The sequence below is a fragment of the Mustela putorius genome, unplaced genomic scaffold (assembly GCF_011764305.1).
Source record: "Mustela putorius furo isolate JIRA1106 unplaced genomic scaffold, ASM1176430v1.1 tig00003987_pilon_pilon_pilon, whole genome shotgun sequence".
Classification (NCBI taxonomy): Eukaryota; Metazoa; Chordata; class Mammalia; order Carnivora; family Mustelidae; genus Mustela; species Mustela putorius.
Genome location: NW_025422126.1, coordinates 6748771 through 6771826, shown reverse-complemented (window position 1 = coordinate 6771826; position 23056 = coordinate 6748771). Strand labels below are relative to the sequence as shown.

Below are 23056 nucleotides of genomic sequence, written 5' to 3'. Positions count from 1 at the left end.
GGGGCGGGGGAGGAAGGCTGAAGGAAGAGAGGGCACCCCCGGGCGCCAGGGTGCATTGTGGGAAGGAGGCGGCAGCGTCCCGGGCGGGCGGGAGGTGCACCAGCGGCAGCGGCGGCGGCGGCGGTAAATCCTCCCGGCCACTCACAGCACTGTGGAGCCGAGTCCCCAGCCCGGCCTCGGACCGCGGCGCCCCTCCTGCCCCTCGCGGCTTCTCGCCCGCCGCCCCTCCCCCCGGCGCGCAGGCCTTGCCGAGCCGGCCGGCCGGCCTGGCTCCCCTCCCCGGCCCCGACGGGCGGGCGGGCTGCCCTGAGGAGGCGGGGAGGGGAGGGCTGGGCCGGCCGGCGGGTGGGCTACGATGCCGAACTTCTGCGCTGCCCCCAACTGCACGAGGAAGAGCACGCAGTCGGACCTGGCCTTCTTCAGGTTCCCGCGGGATCCGGCCAGGTAAGCGGCGGGCGCGGAGCCGGCGGCCCGGGCCCACCTTCGCGGGGCGCGCTGCGCGTTGCCAACCGCCGGCTCCGGGGCTGCGTGGGGAGTGGGCCATGGTCGTCGACCCCAGCCTCGGCCGCAGGTGGGGAACGGGCCTGGAGCAGCGGGCCGGCGGGCGCCCGGGGACCTGGGAGCGCGTGAGCCTCCGGGGGCTCGGCGCGGCAGGCACCACCCGAAGGAAGAGGCTACCGGGGCCGCGCGCAGGCGGGATGAGCGGGGTTCTCGCCCTGGTTAGGTTGCTTGGGTGACCTCGGGCAGGTCGCTTTTCGCTCTAGGCTTTAGTTTCCTTAGCTGTCAAAAGAGGGACTTGGATTTTATAGTTGGGGTCACCAGGGCCCGCCCTTCTCCTTGCCATTATCCCCGAGAGCAGTGTTTCTTTTTGGAGTCCGGTCACCTTCTTTGATCTTGTCAGGTCACAATTATTTCCTCCGGCGGATTTGATCCTGGTTCAAATTCTGGCTCTGACCGTTACTCATTGTCTCATTTGGTTATCCTGGGGATGGTTATCCTGGGGATAAGGGAGGGAAGGGTTGGGGGGCGGGGTACGCCTGTGGGCGTGGGAATGGGTATTGAAATGCCTTGCTTGAGGTAACTCACACTTTCTGACTTATATTTAAAGAATGATGGAGAAGGGACTGTGAAAGTCTGAAGAATTTTCCTTGGCCTCTCTTCTTGATTCGTTCATTTCGAACCAACACTTAACTGTGTGCCCAGCACTAGTGTTAGGTGTTGGAAATTCAGATGTGAGTGAGACAGTGTTGCTGCCTGCAGAAACCTCACAGTCTGTTAAGGAGACAGATATAGAAGAAGGCGATTATAATACAGCATTCTATTTATTAGTTCCAAAAATATTTATTGAAGGCCTACTATGTGGTAGGCTTTGCTCTGAGCAATGGAAGTGTACAGATGAACTAATTAGAGCCCCTGCTCTCTTGAAGTTGACATTCCAGTGGAGGAACATAGACAAATAAATATGTATGTACAGTATGTCGTATGGTGATAAATACTTTGAAGAAAGGACAAATGTTGGGGCATAGAATAAGGAGTAGCAGAGGAGGCACAATTGTTATTTTAAAATAGGTGATCAGAGAAGGCCTCACTAAGAAGGTGAATTTGAGGAAAGACCAGAAGTAGCTGAGCAGGCCAGCTATGGAGATATCTAGGGGAAGAGCATTCTGGTCTGTGGAAACAGTAAATGCAAAGTTAGGGCATGCATGTAACAGGTACAGCCAAAAGTCCATGGACAGTAGAGCTGGTTTAAGGAAGGAGAGAGAGGGAAAAAATGAGACCAGTGAAGTGCTTGTTTGTATGGAAGGGGCAAATTGTGTGAGACATTATAGGCAATGTAAAGCACTATGGTCTTTATTCTGATTGAGACAGGAAGTCCTCCAAGGGTTTAGAGAAGGGAGACTATACTTTAAAGATTTTATTTATTTACTAGAGAGAGAGATCACAAGTAGGCAGAGAGAGAGAAAAGGGAACAGGCTGCCAGCTGAGCAGAGAGCCGGATGCGGGACTCGATCCCAGGACTCTGGGATCATGACCTGAGCCGAAGGCAGAGGCTTTAACCCACTGAACCACCCAGGCGCCGGAGACTATATTTTAAATAGGATTACTGGCTGCTTGTTAGATTGTAGGGAAGCAAAGGTGAGAGCAGGAAGACCAGGTTAAAGGCAATTGCAGTAATCCAGGTTAGTAGAGGAGGAGGTGGTAAACTGCTGGCGTTTGAGACAGATTTTGAAGGTGAAGCCAACAGGATTTGTTAATGGTTTAGATGTAGGTTGTAAGAGAAAAAGGGAAGTCAAGAATAATCCTAAGATTTTTTTAACATGAGTATTTACTGAGCTATGGAAGTCTGGGGGGAGCAGGTTTGGTGGAGACATTCAAAGTTTGGTCTAGGACATGTGAAGTTTGAAGAGCTTAATAAATGTTTAGGAATATCCAGAAATGAACTTAAATGGCCCATAAGATCAGTAACCTAAATATTTTAGAGCTAAAACCATAAAAAGATAGTCTGGAATTTAGAGACTTTCAGACTAGATACTGTAAATATGGGTGTTCTCAGTTTATAGAGGGTATTTAATGTCATGCTTCGGGGTAAGTAAAGTGGAATGGGTCTGAGAATTGAGCCCTGGGGCATTCCTGGTGTTTAAAGTTCAGGGTGGTGAGGATGAACTACTTTGGAAGACTGAGGAATATCTAGATGTTGGGTTCCAAGGGAACAGAGAAGGGGAATATCTGAATCTGACTGGGCCTTACCCCATTAAGCATTATCTTCCTTTTACCCAAATTTTAGCCGAAGGGCAATCTTGAGAGTATATTTCACTTTCATTATAAGGGCAACATTAGTTGATACTGGACCACAGGTTATTTGTGTCTGTATACTGTAGCAAATGCTCTTTTCATTACACTCCTTAGAGGGGAGGGAGTATGATCTATAGGAGTGTACAGTCTCAAATTTGGAAGGAATTTTTAGATCTAGTGCATTCTATCCCCTTTGAGAATCTAACATAAGGACCTTACTTGAGAAAAGACAGAGACACAATTTTGCATTCCACTGTCAAGGTATTTATGGACCCTTTAGGGCCCTGTGCATTCCTGACAGGTGGGCCTTTGCTGAAACACCTCCAAGGACTGTTCTCTGCTTTGTGAAGGGATGCTTCAAGATTTTGGACACCTTTAGCTATTGTTTCTTCCTTGTATTGAGTGGGAATACGCCTCCCTATAAATTATGCTTTGGAGGTCCTAGTTTTGTTCCTACAGTCACACTGAGCAAATCTGTGTCATTTTCTATGTCAGACTGCTTTGAATATTTCTAGACTAAATTAAGAACTTTTCTTAATTTTTTACAAATATTTTTATTGAGATAAAATTCACATACCATACAATTCACCCATTTAAAATGTGTATTAAATGCATTTTAATATACGTTATACAGTATTAATGTATATTGTTTAATATACATTATTTTTAAACATTTTATTAAGATATATAACATAAAATTTGTCATTTTAACCATTTTTAAGGGTATAATTCAGTGGCATTAATTACATTCACAGTATTGTGCAGCCATTACCACTACCCATTTCAAAAGTTTTTTCATTACCCCAAGCAAGCAGTAACTCTTTCCCTACCCCCTACCATGCTCCATCTGCTTTCAGTCTCCATGAATTTGTGTGTTCTGTGTACGTCATGAAAATGGAATCATACAGTTGTCCTTTATGTCTGGTTTATTTTAGTTAACATAATATCTTCAAGATCCTATTTTATCCAGACCAAATCTTCTCATACTAAGGATTCCAGATTCTTCGGTTTTTGACAGTTTCTTCTTTCCTGTGCCCAGAATTAATTATAATAAATAAGTAGTTTTCAGAAGTGTGCATTGAATTAATGATAGTATTTTTAGGGTTATTAATTATAATTAGTTTTTCTTTTTCTGTAAATGAGTTGTAGGGAAGGTTGATAAAAGGTGACATTGCCAACCTGTCCTTGAAAAGTTAACTAATATTGTTAACTAAAAATATAGTATATTTAATGTTATTAAATAGTATATTTCTTTTTGTTTTATTTATAAATTTCGTGGATGCTTTTATAAAGAGCTATTTGAAGTAATTTAAAATTCAAAAGTGTAGTTAATAAAGGGCACAGTGCAGAATTCCCCAAATTACAGTACCTTTTATTGGTTCAGAAAAAGTGGCATTAATGGGCTTTTTATTTTTTTATTTTAATTTTAGTGTTTTTTTAATTGAAGCATAGTTGACAATGTTCAGCATTAGTTTCAGATGTACAGTATAGTGATTCTGTAAGTCTATACATTATGCAGTTTCACCACAAGTGTAGCTACCACCTGTCCCCATATAGTCCTGTTATAGTAATCCTGACTGTATTCCCTATGCTGTGCCTTTTATCCCCATTACATAGTCTTTCTTTTTTTTTTAAACTATAAAATAATTGAATTGACTTACTTTAGGACAATGGTAGAGACATCATAGATTACCTAAAATTAAAGTTAAAAGAAAAAAAAACCTGCCTAAAACTGGATCACCCGAGGATGGCTTGATTAATGCCAAGGCTTGGCAGGAACCTAGGAGCAGCTCATAGTAGAGCTCATACCCAGATGAGGTGAAGGTACAAGTAAAGCTAATGAACTGCTCCTATTAGAGCGAGTTGGGCAACTGAATCCCTCTTCTTCCTTCTCAGGCAATTAGTTCTAACTCACCCCTAAGGTGGTGAGGTCTTCCAAGGTTCTTTTGGCAATAATCAAAGTAAATTGAGAATTGATGTACTCTGCCTTGTAAAATGCAAAACCGTGGTTTTTTTGGGCACTCATGAGGGTCCCCCAAGACTTTCAAGGAGTCCACAGGGTAAAAACTGACATTATTTGCCTTTTTCATGCTCATTCTTTCAGGAGTGTGCACTGAAGTTTCTGAGGAGGTCCATAACATGGTAACATCATTGCTCTGAAAAGTTGTCTGTTATATTTTCTAAAATTTCCTAAGTATGATTATACAGATGCCAGTGTATGGTAGACATTTTCTCAGAAATGAATAGAAGCCTGCCACTTCAAGGGAAACAATGGGCATTCAAGCAAAAATTAGAATTTTGGAAAATTTAAATGCACCACTTTGAGCTTGACAACTCTCTAAGACTTTTCTGTTGAGATTGATGGTGATATTGAAAAACGTGATTTTTAAAATAAATTGTATAAGGGTGGTTTGCATAACTGGCTGAACTGATATTTTCCAAATTGGTCAATTCATAATTTCACAAAGATATGCACAGATAAAAGCCCTATTCAGGGGCGTCTGGGTGGCTCAGTGGGTTAAAGCCTCTGCCTTAGGCTGAGGTCATGATCCCAGAGTCTTGGGATCTAGCCCTGGCATCATGGGCTCTCTGCTCAGCAGGGAGCCTGCTTCCCTTCCTCTCTCTGTTCCTGCCTCTCTGCCTACTTGTGATCTCTGTCTGTCAAATAAATAATAAATAAAATCTTAAAAAAATAAAACCCTATTCAAAGTATAAGATACACCAAGAGATTTCAGTGTAATAGAGTGAGAAATTTCATTGGTCTGGTGTCAGATTACATATCACAACTCATCTTTAAGAAACTACCACTTGTGGAGTTTTTGTGTAGTATTAAAGAATATCCATAGTAATGTGGGTAAGAGAGGAATATTTTAATTACCTTTTTAACTACATAGCAGTGTGAGGCCAGATTTTCTTTATATACTTTAACCAAAATCACATATGGTAACAGATAAAATACAAATGCAGATGTGAGAATCTAGCATTAACGAGATTTGCGAAGATGGAAAACAGTGCCACTTTTCATAAAATTATTTTTTTGTTTTGGAAAATGCAGTTATTTTTTCATTAAAATACTACCTATATTAACATATAATGGGATTGCAAGTTTTAATGAGTTAATAACTATTTTTAAAGTGTATTTGGTTTTATAGATGATAAATATTGATATAGTGATAAATATAAACAAAAGCTCTCTGGGTCCTCAATAAGAGGGTAAAAAGACTGTGAAGTTTGAGAATCATATCTATAAAATATCTTATAGTGTTTTCACATCTCATTTAATCCTCCAACAAATGCTGTGAGTTGTAATGATAATACTTCTTACAGAATACTTAATATTATATGTGCCAGGCAGTATTCTATGTATTTTATGTACATTATTTCATTTAACCCTTGCAATAGGTTTAGAGATAGTCCCTGCTTTTCAGATGCCCAAAGGAGGCACAGAGAAATTAAGTCATGTGTTCAAAGTTCCACAGAAACATCTGAGACCCCAAGAATATAATAAAATATGTAATATTACTGAAACCTATTTGACCATGAAACTTTTTTTATTTTAATGGAACAGTTGACTAGAGTTTCTTAAAATATGTTTTGGAAATGCTGCAAGTAGGAGACCATCAAAGGGAAAAATACACAAAAAGGCTGAATGATACTGAAAGGGTGATTAAAATGAGGATAGAGAGTGACCATTGGATTTGGCAGGATTGAAATAATTCATACACTTGAGCAATTTCCGTGGAAAAGAGAAGAAGTAGAACCCTCCTTGGAATTGATTGAGGAAAAAATGTGAGACAAAGTGGAGACTGTGAAAATGGGCTCTAGTTTTGCTTTGCAGAAGATCCAGGTTAATGGAATTTTTTAGATGGGAGATACTAGGGCACGGTTATACTGATGGTAATAATATAGATAAGGATGTTGAGAGACCATATACAGAGAGAAAGGGGAGTGCTTCCTAAGTGTGCGTATACATAGTTCTACATATATGTATACACACCTGAATCAGGAAAAGTTTCCTTCGAGAAATGATATTTGAGGGGCACCTGGGTGATTCAGTCTTTTAAGTGTCTGCCTTCAGCTCAGGTCATTGATCCCAGGGTCCTGGGGTTGAGACCTGTGAGTCCCATGTTGGGTTCCCTGCTCAGTGGGGAGTCTGCTTCTCTTTCCCCAACTTGTGTTCTCCCATGTGTGTGCTCGCTCTCTCTTTTTCTCTCTCTCTCTCTCATAAATAAAATCTTAAAAAATAAAAAACAAAAACGTTTACTCTGCAGTGTGGAGAAAGGGTTAGGGAAAGGCAAAAGACCAGTTTGGAAGTTACATGGATTCAGAGAATCATTTCACCCTGCTAAGGGAAAAGGCTACAGAGTCTGGGAGTACAGGGCGCAGAATAATGAGAGGGAGAACTAGGAAAGGGGAGACAATGGTCAATTTGAGAGATAATTATGTATATTCTTAAAAGCATTTAAGTATATATACACACATGTGTGTATACATACATGTACATACATATGTAAAAAGCTTATCATATAATTTTTATGACTTTATTGTTATAAAATGTATATATGCAAGACCATCACAAATCATAAGTATTGCATGGCTTATTGGATTTTCAGGGTGACCTGTCCATGAAGCTTTCGCCCAGATTTAGAAAAAAAAATAGTCTATTACTAATATCCCAAACTCCCACTCCCTCAAGGCTTTCTCAGTCATTATGCCACTATCCCTAGTGAGAGTCATTGACCTACTGGATACAATCAGATAAGTTGGTTATTGAGAATGAGGGACAGAGTGAGGGAATCTTTTATTGATACATGACATACATAGAAAAGATTATAAAGTCAGTAGTCTAGAACTTGATGAATTTTTGTAAAATGAATACCCAGGTAATGTTTGAGATATAGAACATATTTCCACCCAGAAAAGCCCATTAGAGATCCAGTGCCCCCCCCTTTTTAAAAAAAGATTTTATTTATTTATTTGACAGAGACAGTGAGAGCAAGAACACAAGCAGGGGGAGTGGAAGAGGGAGAAGCAGGCTTCCTACCAAGCATGGAGCCCGATGTGGGGCTCTATCCCAGGACCCTGGAATCATGACCTGAGCGGAAGGCAGAGGAAGGCAGACACTTAATGACTGAGCCACCCAGGCGCTCCTGGTGCCCAAAGTTTTTATTACAAGGTAGTCACACAGACACTCTCTGTCAAGGGTATATTAAAATTCTAGAGTCCCAGAAGGAAGGCAGATGTTCAGTATAAAAATATTGTTAAAAAAAATAAATCATGTTGTTTCCACAGTCCTAAATACAATGAGCCACCTTACCAGTTAGGGAAAGTTTTATGTCAGTGTAGGGAACTATTTATTAACCAAATTTCTTCAAGGCACCAGCCAAAAGGCTGTCTTTATGAGTGGGCCTTTCCTAAGGATAGCAATCTCAGATCTCCTATATTAATTAACTTTTTTTCTGCATAATCACCATAGATGAGTTTTGCATATTTTTTTATGACATCTAATTTCTCTCTCTCTTTTTAATTTTTTTAAGTTTATTTAGGTAATCTCTATACCCAACATGGGGCTTGAACTCATAAATCAATTTGAGGGGAATTGATACCTTTAGAATTCCATATACCAATCCATGAACTTGTATATCCCTCATTGAAGTTATTTAAAATCTTTTTCAGTTAGAGGGTCTTGCACATCTTTCACTAGATTTACTTCTAGGTATTGATATGGCAGACACAGATGTAGCTTTTCCTGCTATCTGCCCGACCTATCCTTGACTGAATCTGAATGCTTGTTGTTTCAGGAGTCTGTCTCAACTTAGTTCAGAGATAATACAGACAGTAGTATTCTGTATGGAAGGTCTTCAGAGATCTAAGAATTAAAAAACAAACAGCTGTAGCAGTTTGGCAGATTATTTTTTAGTGAGGCAGTTTCTGTGCTAAATATTTAGATGTTGAAACATGAAATGTTTATGAAATCATATTGCACAACCGTGTAAAAATATTAAAATATGGACATCTTAGGTATCATTACTGTGCAGTAACACTTCTTGGCTGAATGAAATGCTGTGCAGTTTAGGTGTGGTTTTAGTTTCAGTTAGATAATCAACATTTCACTATGGTTTTACATATTGAGAGTAGAGGGAATTAAGTGTCAGAGTGTGTATGTGTGGAGGGGTGAGCTGTAATATTAAGACATAATATACTATAATGTGATTATAAAATAAACCATGTTTTCAATTTTTTTTTTAAGATTTTATTTATTTATTTGACAGAGAGAGACACAGCGAGAGAGGGAACACAAGCAGGGAGAGTGGGAGAGGGAGAAGCAGGGAGCCCAATGCTGGGCTTGATCCCAGGACTCTGGGATCATGACCTGACTTGAAGGCAGACACTTAATGATTGAGCCACCCAGGCCCCCCATGTTTTCAAATTTGTGACTATGACAGCATTTTTATTCCTAGAAACTTGAGGAATGAAGGAAAGAAAGATTAGTTGTGAGCTTTAGCAAATTACTTAACATTTCTATGCCTTCATTTCTTCATCTACATACAGGGTATAATGTACCCCTTTTGTAAAGGACTTAAAACAGTGTCTGGCTTATAGCAAGTGCTTAGTGTGCATTGTAATCGTTGTTGTCATTATTATTATTTGTTTTTCTGCAGATTTGTAAACACCAAAAGGGCATGGACTTTGTCTTGTTCACTATCTTCAACACCTTCTGTGTACTAGATTGTGTAGAATCCCTGTAGTCATGGAGCTTGCCAATCTAATCTTGTACATATTGTAGAGAATAAATCATGTTCATAATAAGGCAAAGAAACACAGGCCATCATGCTCCTGGAAGAAACTCTAAATGATTTATAGAACATCTATTTGCTAATTTTTTGCAATGACAGTGTTGTTTCTTATCCTTGTTTAAGTTGAAATCCTGAGGGAAATGTTAGGCCATTGGTTCTCGTGGTTGTGCAGGTTTTTGGTTGAACTGCTGATAATTAAGTCCTCTCTGGTGCAAGGATGTCCTGGGAATTGAAAGGCTCAGATTTAAGTTCTAGTTTTACTGCTGATTTTGTACAGGATTCTGAGCAAGTTACTTCTTAAGCTTGTTTATAATTGAATGTACTAAATGATTTCTAAGGTTTCTTTTAGCTCTCATTTTGTTATCAGTCAGCTTCTCCAAATTATGTTCTGCAGAGAAAGGGGAGCAGGAATCCCTTGTCTATAATATATCTTTGCCTTATAGCTGAATGCTGAAATATAAACATTGAACTCATATTTCATAATTGTATTTTGGTTTTATTTATAGATGCCAGAAGTGGGTGGAGAATTGTAGGAGAGCAGACTTAGAAGATAAAACGCCTGATCAACTAAATAAACATTATCGATTATGTGCCAAACACTTTGAGACCTCTATGATCTGTAGAACTGTAAGTAATAGAAGGGCTTGAGTTGTTTGTTTTCTCTCTCTCTCTCTCTCTCACTCAGTATCCGGTTGAAAATATAAATCTTTATTAATGTTGGGGTGTATCCTTGCACCCCATCTCTTTTTTTAAAGTCAAAGACAATTTCGGAGCTGATTGGTATCTATTGTGTTCTTTGAAATCTGAGATTTTTTTTAACCCCGCCTGTTTCTGATGCCCCATTCCTACTCACCAGAGGTTGCCACTTTTACTTTTCTTATGCAGCCTTCACAAAATTTTTGGTAATTATTAAAGTGTATGTTTAAGGTAGAGTTTGTGTTTTTACTTGGAGCATCTTCTCCAGAGCTTTTTTTATGAGTGAAATCTTCATTGAGAAATGGAGCTTTTTGTTTTCATATGTACTGTTAGAACCCACCCTTATATTTTATGTTCAAGTTACAATAAGAAGCAAATTACATATTTAATGTGAAAAATTTTTCCATCAGTATTTCTCAATTTCATATCAAGACCCGGATATCTCATCCTTAATAGTATTAACTATGTGAATTTGGCCATGTCACTTTCCCTTTCTGGGCCCCAAAATCTAATAAGGAGATTAAACCACATAATTCCTGAGATTTTAACATTTTTAACCCTCTGTGATTCTGTTGTTGCTATGAATTATTAGAGACACAAATAGGGCAGATTTGATTGAAATGAAGCAGACTTGAAACACTTTAAAAACTAGTTAGGAAGACAGTTTTGTTAAATAATATATTCTTGTTAGGTATAACTAATGTATCATCTCAGATATTGGGATAGACATAAACTTGATTTGAAGATACACTATATATTGTTGCGTAGCAATTTATTTTGATATTTTTTTCAGATACATTTTGCAGAGGCATCAGAAAACTAAAGAATGATTGGGTTATTTTATTTCTCAAAATTAATTGAAGCAGATACTTGTGAAGTCATTGGGAGGTGAGCCAATTCCGGTTCAACAGTTTAATCACAAATATTTGAGGGATATTTTTGCCTTGCTTTGTTAAGAGGGTAATAATGATCAACCAAAATAAGGGATTTCATGTTTAAAAGGCAAACCATTTTTATGTTCTTGACATTAAGTAAAAATATCCCAAATTATTATTTTAAATATACAAGCCATATGCATTTTTATTTTAGTAATAAATATGGTCTCTTTATTAGACAATTCCAGTGAGATTAATGTGAGAAATGTAAAATTAATAGTTCACCCATATTGTTTAGTCAGAGCATAGACCAGAAAGATGAGCTATTTTTGCTTTTTAAATTTCCACATGATTCTTCAGTCTTAAATAAGTTAATGCAAGTACGAGAAGAAGTTCTTTCTACACATGTAGAAGAAGATACTGCTATTAAAAACTGGCTTATATGGCATAGATATCCAAATGTTTGAGGTTTGGTTTGATTAATTTGGCATTGAAGGTTTCATCACTAAACATTCATGGCTACTTCAACCAAAGCCAAATATTATCTTTAATGCTAGAGTAAGAGCATTGCTTTTTGCTCAAACCTTCGTTCAGCAGTTAAAGATTAAATCTTGATAATGAGTTAAAACTGTCATGCACATAAATTGAATATAACTCTTTTTGCATGTAAACTTTTAAGTCAGTATTTATAAAAAGTAATGTGTTTTTAATTCATGTTGTTTTTTGGTCTGTAATATCTTTGCTTTATAGCAAATTAATTTGATGTAAATTTAAGAAATGCATTAGGAATGTTTTATCCCTCCTCTCCTTATTTAATAATTGGTAAGATATCCAGATTTGACTGTGTATGTTTGTATGTTGTGACATGTTTGCTAAGCAGGAAAGGTGAAATGTTTGGGGTATGGTATAGTTTCTGCTCCCTTCAGTGATTGTGTCCCTCATCAATCCGATTCAAAATTCCTGGTAGACTCAGGATAATTGGCTCAGCACTAGAAGTTGAGTACCATTAAGAAATAGATTTAAAAAAAAAAAAAAAAAAAGGTTTTCTTCTTTGTGTTTTCCATGAGGCATGGGTTTGAAATGGAAAATATTGACTCTGAATAGAAGTACTTCCCAAATGTGTTTAACACTCTTTAGATAAAACCGGAGATAGGGTGTTCCCTTTAGTGATGTATTTTTTTCTTCATATCATCCTAACTTTCCTTCCCTTGGTGAAAAAAAAAATACAGTTGTTATTTTTCTTTGGCATATACTTTGAACATGCTTTAATAGTTAGCTTTGAAATAATCACTGCTCCCAAGAAAGCTTTTTGAAAAGAAGAGTATGTGTCTTTATCAGTGCAGACCTGTGAAGAAATTAAAGGCACTGTTTTTTTAGACTAGACTGCAGTTATTCATCTGTTACTCTTCCTGTTAATAAGCTTCTTGTCCCTACCTGACCTCTGGGTTGTCTGTTGAAGACTGTCAACATCCAGGTTATAGCCAGGTTGGATTAGGTTAACAGGAATTAGAATAGAGAATAGTCATCCTCCAGTGATAAGAATGTTAGAATTAGAAATTTAGAAATACCTAGTGTAGTGTTTGCAAAATCCAATTATGTATATCATAGTTATGATTGAATTCAAGTGGCATATGAGTCAATTTTTATTTTAGGAGTTTCACGTATGTGTTAAAAATATACGTAGCTCATCAAAATCATTAATTTATAGTTTGTATTGCCTAAGACAATGCTAACTTTAAAAATGAGTGGATTATGTAAAAGTGCAGATGATGGAATGCAAGCCTTATCATTAGTATGTGAATAATTTCATTTTAGGAAATATTGGTCTAGTTTAATACTTGAAGAAACTGAGGTCCAGAAAGGGAAAGTATTTGACCAGGATCTTACAGTGAGTAACTGGTAGAATTTGGACTAGTTCCTGGGTCTCCTGGGTCCGACCCAGTCCAATATTATTTCACTGTACCTTGATGCTTTTCAGTAATAGTAGTGAAAGTGGAGTGAACAGCAGGTAAAGAAGGAAAAAATTACTAAGAATATACAAAGGATAGATTGAGAAACTTTTGTTCCTGCTATAGATTTGGTGGGCTCATGGAAGGGTAGAATAGATGAAGTCACTGGGAGGATGAATTAGAAGTATATATGCAAGATGCAAATACATTTAATTTTTTTATGCATACCATCAGTTCCATTATTATTATTATTTTTTTAATAGTAAGATTGCCAGAAGGGCAGATGCAAAAAGAGTTAGAAATAATAAGCTCTTCTGGACTGACATTGTCATTCTACAAGTCTCTGCACTTTAGAGCTGGAGTTGAAGGAGGACTGGGGAAGTCATTTACGTAGCATTTTCTTTATGTGTAATACATTCTTACAGACTGTCTCTGAGTTAACATTATTTTTCTTTTTCAGAGTCCTTATAGGACAGTTCTTCGAGATAATGCAATACCAACAATATTTGATCTTACCAGTCATTTGAACAATCCACATAGTAGACACAGAAAACGAATAAAAGAATTGGTATGTCAATGTAGTTTTGGCTTTCCCATGCCCAATAATATTATGAAGTCAAATATAGATGCATTCATGTTAAAATTGAACCCGTTAGTCTTTATTTCAAAGGTAGCACGGTAAGTGAGTACTGTGGTTATTGAAGTAGCATGGATGTGAGACAATTAGTTTAATACTTAAATTGGGAAGTCTTTTTCAAATTTAGCCTTTTCAAATTTAGCCTGTTGGTACTCATTGCCTTGGGCCAAAATATGCTGTCAATTACAGACCACTAGCACATTCCCTTCCTGGGGGCGGGGGTGTGGGGGAAACATTACCTTTTCTTTTATAGTAAGGAAGGTGGAGCTGGGGGGTATTTCCAGAATTCAGCACAAAGGGATAAAGAAAGGGAAGGTATAAAAGTTAGGACGTAGGGGGTGGGGGGGTGCCTGGGTGGCTCAGTTGGTTAAGCGTCTATCTTTGGCTCAGGTTATGATCCCAGGGTCCTGGGATTGAGTCCTGTATCCGGTTCCCTGCTCAGCGGGGCATTTGCTTCTCCCTGTGCCTCTGCCTGCCTCTCCCCACCCCCTCCCCCATGAATAAATATATGAAATCTTCAAAAAAGAATAAAAATTTAAAAAGTAAAAGTTAAGACATAGATACTTATGTAGAGGTTCTGTCACTATTAAGTACTGACAGAGTTAGAAAAAGCTTTTAAATCTCTGTATATGGCATCATTTATGCATGTTTTTATATTCCTTTGATACCCTTTAGTTCTAATGCTTGAAACCTATCTGGTTTTTTTTTTTGTTGACATTAGGTGAACAACATTAAATTACTGAGACTCCTCAGTCCATGACTTTCTGTCTTTGTTGCCACTGGCGAGACCCTTATTTTATTTTTTCTTCCTCCTTCTGGTATTACCATTCTCATTTCCTGTCTTTTTGGTATCCATGCTAGTGTATTTAATATTTGTCATTTCATTCTGCCTTCTGTGTGCTTTTTAAAAGACATATTTATCTAATATTCCTCATTTTTTCTGTTTCTATGTTTACCTTTCATATTTATATCTTTCATTGATTTGGAGTTTGTATGTCTTTATTACCATAGCTTTATAATATATCTTGCTTTCAAATACAGTGATTTCTTAACTCTTCTTTTTCAAAATTGTCTTAGCTATTTGTGGACCTTTATCCCTCCAGATGAATTTGAGAATTCTTTTTGTCAGGTTATAGAAATTGTATGGGGATTTTCATCATGAATGCTTTGAATTACCATCTTGGCAGTATTAATTAGTCCTGTCTAGAAACAGAAAAAAACAGCTATCAAGTAATAGCAGTTATTGACAAAACTAAATACTAGTTCTTTGAAAACACTATTAGAATACTTTAGGGGCACCTGGATAGTTCAGTTGGTTAAGCCTCTTTTTGGCTCAGGTCATGATTTTAGGGTCCTGGGATTGAGCCCTGATTCGGGCTCCCTGCTCAGTGAGGAGTCTGCGTTTCCTTCTACCCCCTCCCACCTGCTCTGGCTCTGGCTTGTGCATTCTCAGATAAATAAATAAAATCTTTAAAATAAATTAAAAAATTTAAAAATACTTTTAGGAGTACACAAAGTAAAAAAATTAGAAAAAACTCAGGGTTTTTGCTGCAGTTCTTTAAAAGAGAACAATATGTACATTCTTCCTTAAATTACTTCCTAAATACACTATGGTTATTTTTGGTATAGATTATGTATTCTGGTTGAGATTGTTTATAGCAATTTTGAAGACCCCTTTTTACTAATCCTAATAATCCACCAAGTTTTCTGTGTGACTGATTGTATGTCATCCTCCAGATTTGCCTCTTCTCCCTATCCTCATAATTAAAATTTTTCTGTTGCCTGTGTTACTGTTGAGTCCAGACCCCTAAGAGTGCTGTATTGAACAATCCCAGGAATATCGCAGCTGGTACATTTGTGGCATTAAATGTGCCACTTGTTGTTGATATTGTTAAATAATTTTTATGAAGTTAAGGGAATTCCTTTTATTCCCTTTTTGTCCTCATGTTCAGAATTTTTATCATACCTTTGTTGAACTTAGCAAAAGATTTCACTGCATCTGTTGAGTAGAAAAGTTCACGATTTTTTTTTAAAGCAGTGAACAACATTGATGGATTTTCTAATGTTGAACCATCTTTGCATTCCTGTGATGAACTGTAATTGATTGCAGTATATCTCTCTTCATTTGTTTGATTTAGTTAGTTAATGTTTTATTTAGGATTTTGCATTTATAATTTTAAGTGTTGTCCTCTGATTTTCGTGTTTTGTGCTCCTCTTACCCAGTTATGATGTCAAGGCTCTATTAGCCTTATAAAATTAGTTGCTAGGTTTCCTTTTTTTCCTCTTAATTTTTCTAGAGAAACTTAATGTAAGGTGTATATATATATATACTGTCTGCTCTTGAAAGTTAAACCATAAAACAGAGGGCTTGGGGTAGGTGGGGGAATATGTTGATTGCCATTTTGATTTATTTATTGGTTTTCTCTTCTTGTGTTTCATTTGTTCTCAGGAGTTTATGAACTGCAGTTAGGATTTTGGAATGCTTGTTTTTTTCTGAACCTAAGATTATTTTAATAGTCTGCATAAAAATAGTGGTTAGTTTTATCAATGATATCCGCACTTGTGAGCTATTTTATTGGTTTCTTCTTGATTTGAGGGATTCACTTTTTAGCTCTTTTTCTGGCTTCTTGAATGTTTAGTTCATATTTATGTATATTCAAGCTGTAAATGTCTTAAGTGTGTTTTAGTTGTATCCCACAATTTTAGACATGTAGTGCTTTCATTGATTAGCCAGAAGTGTTTTGTAAATTCTCCTATTCCATTAACATAGGATTATTTTTGTCTTTGGTTTACAGGGTTTATTTTTTTAAAACCTTACTGTAATTTTTATTTGGAGTGTTATAATTAAATGATACAGAAGAGGATATGTACAGTCTGTGAAATACTGATTCTTTCTAGTTTTTGCATCTGTTATAGCTATTGAAGTCTGATGCCAGCCTGATTCTTGCTCCTTTTTAGATGATCTGCTTTTCTCCCTCAGAGTCTTTAGTTTTTTTTTCCTTATATTTGACATTTTGAATTTTTGCTAAACAGGGTCTCGATGGTTTTTTTAATTATCTGGATTTACATCTTTAAGTTCTGAGAAGTCCTCAGTTTTTATTTCTTCATACATTTCTTTTTTTCTATTTATTTATTTGTTTTTCTGGGACTTCTCTTAGATGAACACTGACACTCCACAACAGTCCTCCACATCAGCATTCTTCTTAGTAATATGTACCAGGGGTGAGATGCTCAGCAGCTTTCCCATTCTATAGCTATCATTTCTCCATATTCTATCCCCTGGGAACCTCAGATACCTTATTGCAGACATAGTCTTCCAGATCTGCCTGCCATCTTTGCAGTTGCAACTCACAGGTTAATGAGGGAATGTTCCAGATTGGCTAGCTTGTTGACATTTCTTGTTAGCAGTATAATGTTTCCATGCTGCCTAGCAGGTACCCTGCTAACTCTAGCTGCCACTGGTACTACTGTTTGTCTGCCCAAGAATAGTAATGGGGTGGTTTGTGATTTCAGCATTATGGGGGGTTAGGGGGAGAGAAAAGGACACAACTGGGAAGTCCTTCCTCGGTGTACCCCTGTATGTATGTGCCACTTGCACTCTGTGCTGTGTGCATCCATTTCTCTTCCATTCTGCGCTGTGTTACTCTCTCCTTCCCAGGGATTGTTCGGATTGGATTGAGTAGGGAGCATGATTTGTGACCCTTTGGAAGGCCCATCCTGTACTTTCATGCCTTTTATTAGCCAGCAAACACTTGTAACTCAAAGTTATGATGATATAAATATAAAGTAAGTTAAACAATGTATTCTTTCCCCTCTAGTATTTTATTATGAGCTTGGAGTCATTAGTAAATTACACTTCTGGTTTTTCTGTCATCTCTGTTTGAAGGATGTTTTCCTATAAGGAATTTATGCTCTTGAAGGAATTAAATTTGAGTCAAGATATGCTTTTTACTTATGAGTCTATAGTGATGTGCTAGAGTTCAGTTTTCTTAAAGGTGTTGTTTTCTTTTTTCTTGTCATTTAGAGTGAAGATGAAATCAGGACACTGAAACAGAAAAAAAGTAAGTGATAGTGTTAATGACTCAACTTTTGAATGTCTTTTAAAAAGGCCTTGACCTGGTAAGGACAAATAATTATGTTTTATGTCCAAAACCTGCTGTGAGAATGATGTAAGTGTGTGGTAGGCATTTCCCATGGTCTGGAATTGTCTGTGAGACTAAAGTGTTAGCTTAGTTTCTTGATTGAGTGCTTTTGTGCCATACATTTTGCCTTCTCCCCACTAGGGCTGTGCTCTTGGTGTGGTAGGAGTGGCAGACACACAGTCAGAATGTCCCAGAATAGGGAAGGAGAGGCAGCAGGAAGGACAAGAGCAGAATCTGAGTCTACCCAATGTGTGGTGCATAATAAGTTCTTTCTCTTTTTTTTTTTTTTCCTTAAAGATTTTATTTATTTATCCAACAGAGAGAGCACAAGCAGGTAGAGCGACAGGCAGAGGCAGAGGGAGAAGCAGGCTCCCCACTGAGCAGGGAGACCGATACCAGGACTCTGGGATCATGACCTGAGTGAAAGGCAGATGCCTAACAACTGAGCCACCCAGGCGCCCTCATGATAAGTTCTTGATACATTTTTAAGGAGTAAATGCTGTGGGAACACTTAACCTAATAGAGAATGGAAGTCAGAAGCCTTTCTGCAGGGTACTGATAGATGATCTCTGTCACCAAAAAATGAGGACCAGAAGTTGTTTTCGTTCTTGTCAGTGATTGCTATTATTCCTCCTTTCTCTGTCTCCTCCTACTACTGTGTTGCTGTTACTATTAATAGAAGTCTTTATGTGTACTGTGTACCCAGTCTTTATTCTATGTGCTTTTCTTAATTGACTTAATTCTCACAGTAGTCCTGGGGAGAGGAGACCTAGAGTCAGGCAAAGGAGTGAAGAATATTCTTTTTTTTTTTTTTTAAAGATTTTATTTCTTTATTTGACAGACAGAGATCATAATTAGGCAGAGAGAGAGGAGGAAGCAGGCTCCCCATGGAGCAGAGAGCCCGATAGGGGGCTCAATCCCAAGACCCTGAGATCATGACCTGAGCCGAAGGCCTCTGCCTTTAAACCACTGAGCCACCCAGGCGCCCCAGGAGTGAAGAATATTCTATACAGAAGTAGAGTGGCTTGAAACTGGGTGCCAGATTTGGGTGATTATACTCATTTTGTTGTTGGAGCTTCTAATGTCCCATGATGTTCAATCAGAAAATGAGCCTAGATGGGACCACAGGGTCCAGGACTTGCAAGGTTATATTTATGACAGTGGGCAGGGCACTCACCTCAGAGCCTCGGTTTTCCTATCCAAATCCAAAGATACTTCTAGTAGTCTAATATTAGCCTTAAAAATGGCCTGAATATAAAATAAATAAATAAATAAAGTTTAAAAAATTGCCTGAATATACTTTATGTTTTATTGGCTTGTATCACTCTCCTCTTCCATATAAAAATGTAGCTTAATTTCATAGAAGCTGCATTAGCCTGGATCTTGGAGCCACACAGGCTTGGATTTGAATTTTATCTCCATCCTTCTAACCATATCGTGACCTTGGGCAGTTATTTACTTTCCTCATTTATCAAATGGTGTTGATAGCACCTGCCTGTAGAAGGAGTAAAGTGATACATATAAAATGCCAACACAGTGCCTCAGTAAATACTAGTTCTCTTTCTTTTCTTTTTTCTGAGGGCACAGACTGTTAGAGCTCTGTATATATTTTATGTCACATGCCTTGTTAAGTTTATAAGAAATCATTTCTCTCTTACAACATTTACTGTAGGATTAAAATATATCTGTAATACGGTTTTTGTCTCTAGAGTGTGCCTTATTGTAATCTCTGTACTCTAGTCTGTGGTCCAGTATGTGCCTTGTGAATGTTGAATGGATGAGTTTGTGTATTTTAAGTATTTAACCAGTCAAAAACACAATTTGTTGTTTGTATGGTTCCTCCTGAGCCTTTTTATAAAATTAATTTTTTTTTTTCCAGTTGATGAAACTTCTGAACAGGTACCAAAACATAAAGAAATAAACAACAGCAACGCTCAGAATCCAAGTGCAGAAGAAGGGGGTGAGGAACAGGATGAAGATATTTTACCTTTAACCCTTGAAGAGAAAGAAAACAAAGAATACTTAAAATCTCTGTTTGAAATTTTGATTCTTATGGGAAAACAAAACATACCTCTGGATGGGCATGAAACTGATGAAATTCCAGAGGGTCTCTTTACTCCTGATAACTTTCAAGCACTGCTGGAGTGCCGGATAAATTCTGGTGAAGAGGTTCTGAGAAAGCGCTTTGAGACAACAGCAGTTAACACATTGTTCTGCTCAAAAACACAGCAGAAACAGATGCTAGAGATCTGTGAGAGCTGCATTCGGGAAGAAACTCTCAGGGAAGTGAGAGACTCGCACTTCTTTTCCATCATCACTGATGACGTAGTGGACATAGCAGGAGAAGAACACTTGCCTGTATTGGTGAGGTTTGTTGATGAATCTCATAACCTGAGAGAGGAATTTGTGGGCTTCTTGCCTTATGAAGCTGATGCAGAAATTTTGGCTGTGAAATTTCACACTACGATAACTGAGAAGTGGGGGTTAAACATGGAGTATTGTCGTGGACAGGCTTACATTGTGTCCAGTGGATTTTCTTCCAAAATGAAAGTTGTTGCTTCTAGACTTTTAGAGAAATATCCCCAGGCTGTCTACACACTTTGCTCTTCCTGTGCCTTAAATATGTGGCTGGCAAAATCAGTGCCTGTTGTGGGAGTGTCTGTTGCGTTAGGAACAATTGAGGAAGTTTGTTCTTTCTTCCATCGATCTCCACAACTGCTTTTGGAGCTTGACAATGTAATTTCTGTCCTCTTTCAGAACAATGAGGAAAAGGGTAAAGAACTGAAGGAGATCTGCCATTCTCAGTGGACAGGCAGGCATGATGCTTTTGAAATTTTAGTGGACCTCCTACAAGCACTTGTTTTATGTTTAGATGGTATAAATAGTGATACAAATATTAGGTGGAATAACTATATAGCTGGTCGAGCTTTTGTACTCTGCAGTGCAGTAACAGATTTTGATTTCATCGTTACCATTGTTGTTCTTAAAAATGTTCTATCTTTTACAAGAGCCTTTGGGAAAAATCTCCAAGGGCAGACCTCTGATGTCTTCTTTGCAGCCAGTAGCTTGACTGCAGTGCTGCATTCACTAAATGAAGTGATGGAAAATATTGAAGTTTATCATGAATTTTGGTTTGAAGAAGCCACAAATTTGGCAACTAAACTTGATATTCAGATGAAACTCCCCGGGAAATTCCGCAGAGCCCAGCAAGGTAACCTGGAATCTCAGCTCACCTCTGAGAGTTACTATAAGGAAACTCTAAGTGTTCCAACAGTGGAACACATTATTCAGGAACTGAAAGATATATTCTCAGAACAGCACCTCAAAGCTCTTAAATGCTTATCTCTTGTACCCTCTGTCATGGGACAGCTCAAATTTAACACATCAGAGGAACACCATGCTGACATGTACAGAAGTGACTTGCCCAATCCTGACACACTCTCAGCTGAGCTGCATTGCTGGAGAATCAAATGGAAACACAGGGGGAAAGATATAGAGCTTCCATCTACCATTTATGAAGCCCTCCATCTACCAGACATCAAGTTTTTTCCCAATGTTTATGCATTGCTGAAAGTCCTGTGTATTCTTCCTGTGATGAAGGTTGAGAATGAACGCTATGAAAATGGACGAAAGCGTCTCAAAGCATACCTGAGGAACACTTTGACAGACCAACGGTCAAGTAACTTGGCTTTGCTTAACATAAATTTTGACATAAAACATGATCTCGATTTAATGGTGGACACATATATCAAACTCTATACAACTAGGTCAGAGCTTCCTACAGATAACTCAGAAACCATTGAAAATACCTAAGAAACGTTTAAAGTAGGCTTTCTCTTATGTTTGATATTTGGAAAAATCTGTAAGAAATTTGAAAACATCTTACAGAAAAGCTGTCAGGTGTATGTAGGCCACTTAATCACTGAATATCTTGACGTATTGACCTCTCATTGAGTATATTAGCCGTTGATAATCTGCCTATTTAAATGGCCCCTGTTTAAACTCTCATGCTTTGGAGATATACCTGTTCTTCCAGAAGATAGCACTGAAAGTGCCACATTACACTTCTGTGGGATTTCTGCTAGTGGCACTTGGGAATTGTTAGTTAAGTCATTTTAGACATAACATTTATTATCACTGGATCCAATTGTCGGGTATTGAGTTATCACTTCTTAGAAGATAAAGATTTTGAAGAGGTATGGGGGGAAGGGATACATTTTAGAAAATGTTACAAGAAGCTCATGAGTGACCCTTGAGTAGTAGGAGTGTTAGTATGTTAAAATCTGTAATGGACAGTTCAGGGAGTTACCAGACAGAAACACATGAGCTTGCCAAGCAACGATTGCAGTAGAGATTTTGTCTTTATCAAATGAACTTAACAGAACAAGTTACAGTTAAAGTTTGAATGGGAGAGCCTCCCATTGTTCCACATTGGGTTGTTGCTGTTTACATTCCTTTGTTGAGCCTACATCTTCATAAGGTCTTTAGCCTGAGTATGTTGAAACACCTACAACTTCATAAGCTTTTTAGCAGGTATATGTTGAACACCTCTGTTCATGGTCAAGGCAGGATCAGAGGCCATGGATACTGACAACTGATTTGTCTGTTTTCCTCTGTCTTTTTCCATGACTATATCTACTGCCTCGTCTTGATTTATAAACAAAACCTGGAAAACCTACAGAAATAAGTGTTTTGTGGTTTATCTAGGAATAATACAGAAAATATTACTGTTATTTTTGGTGAAAAAGATCAATTTTGTATAGTTTATTTCAACTTAAATAAAATGTGAATTTTGTTTAAAGTTCAAGTATGTGATTTTTTGGTGGGGGACAAAGTGAATTCTTTTGGTAAATTCTTTTTTCAAAAATATCACCTTTTCAATTGAAGACGGGGCTTTTGGGGGCGGTGTGGTTTATGGTTTACTGCTTGGGGTATATAAATGACATTTTATTTGAGTAATTTCTAAATAATAAGGTTTATCTAACTGATTTTTTAAAAAATATTATGTGCTCTATGAGCCTGTTACAAATTTTCGGGGTTTGTGTAATTGTTGATAGCCAAAATGTAAATGAATTAATTATGCCGAGATGTCACTGAATTATTCTATGTTGGGATATGTTAGTGTTACTTGAGTTTCAGAAAACAGAGTGCGGAGCATTTGCAGAGT

At 37.9% G+C, this 23056-nt stretch overlaps 1 protein-coding gene across 1 annotated transcript; it reads left to right on the top strand.

Moving 5' to 3' along the window:
• The first annotated feature begins 201 nt into the window (after positions 1 to 201).
• On the top strand, positions 202 to 22690 carry THAP12 (THAP domain containing 12). The gene is made up of 5 exons (XM_045071325.1): positions 202 to 444; positions 10097 to 10217; positions 13571 to 13678; positions 17772 to 17808; positions 19769 to 22690. The coding sequence occupies exons 1-5, from the start codon at positions 356 to 358 to the stop codon at positions 21700 to 21702; spliced, it is 2289 nt and encodes a 762-aa protein (XP_044927260.1). The 5' UTR covers positions 202 to 355; the 3' UTR covers positions 21703 to 22690.
• The last annotated feature ends 366 nt before the right edge of the window (positions 22691 to 23056 follow it).

What these genes read in the sequence shown, in the direction of transcription:
- THAP12 (XM_045071325.1), top strand. Translation starts at nt 356, where the DNA reads ATGCCGAACTTCTGCGCTGCCCCCAACTGCACGAGGAAGAGCACGCAG. An exon ending in CCTCTATGATCTGTAGAACT is followed by an intron (nt 10,218 to 13,570) that starts GTAAGTAATAGA and finishes TTTCTTTTTCAG; the next exon opens with AGTCCTTATAGGACAGTTCT. An exon ending in GAAAACGAATAAAAGAATTG is followed by an intron (nt 13,679 to 17,771) that starts GTATGTCAATGT and finishes CTTGTCATTTAG; the next exon opens with AGTGAAGATGAAATCAGGAC.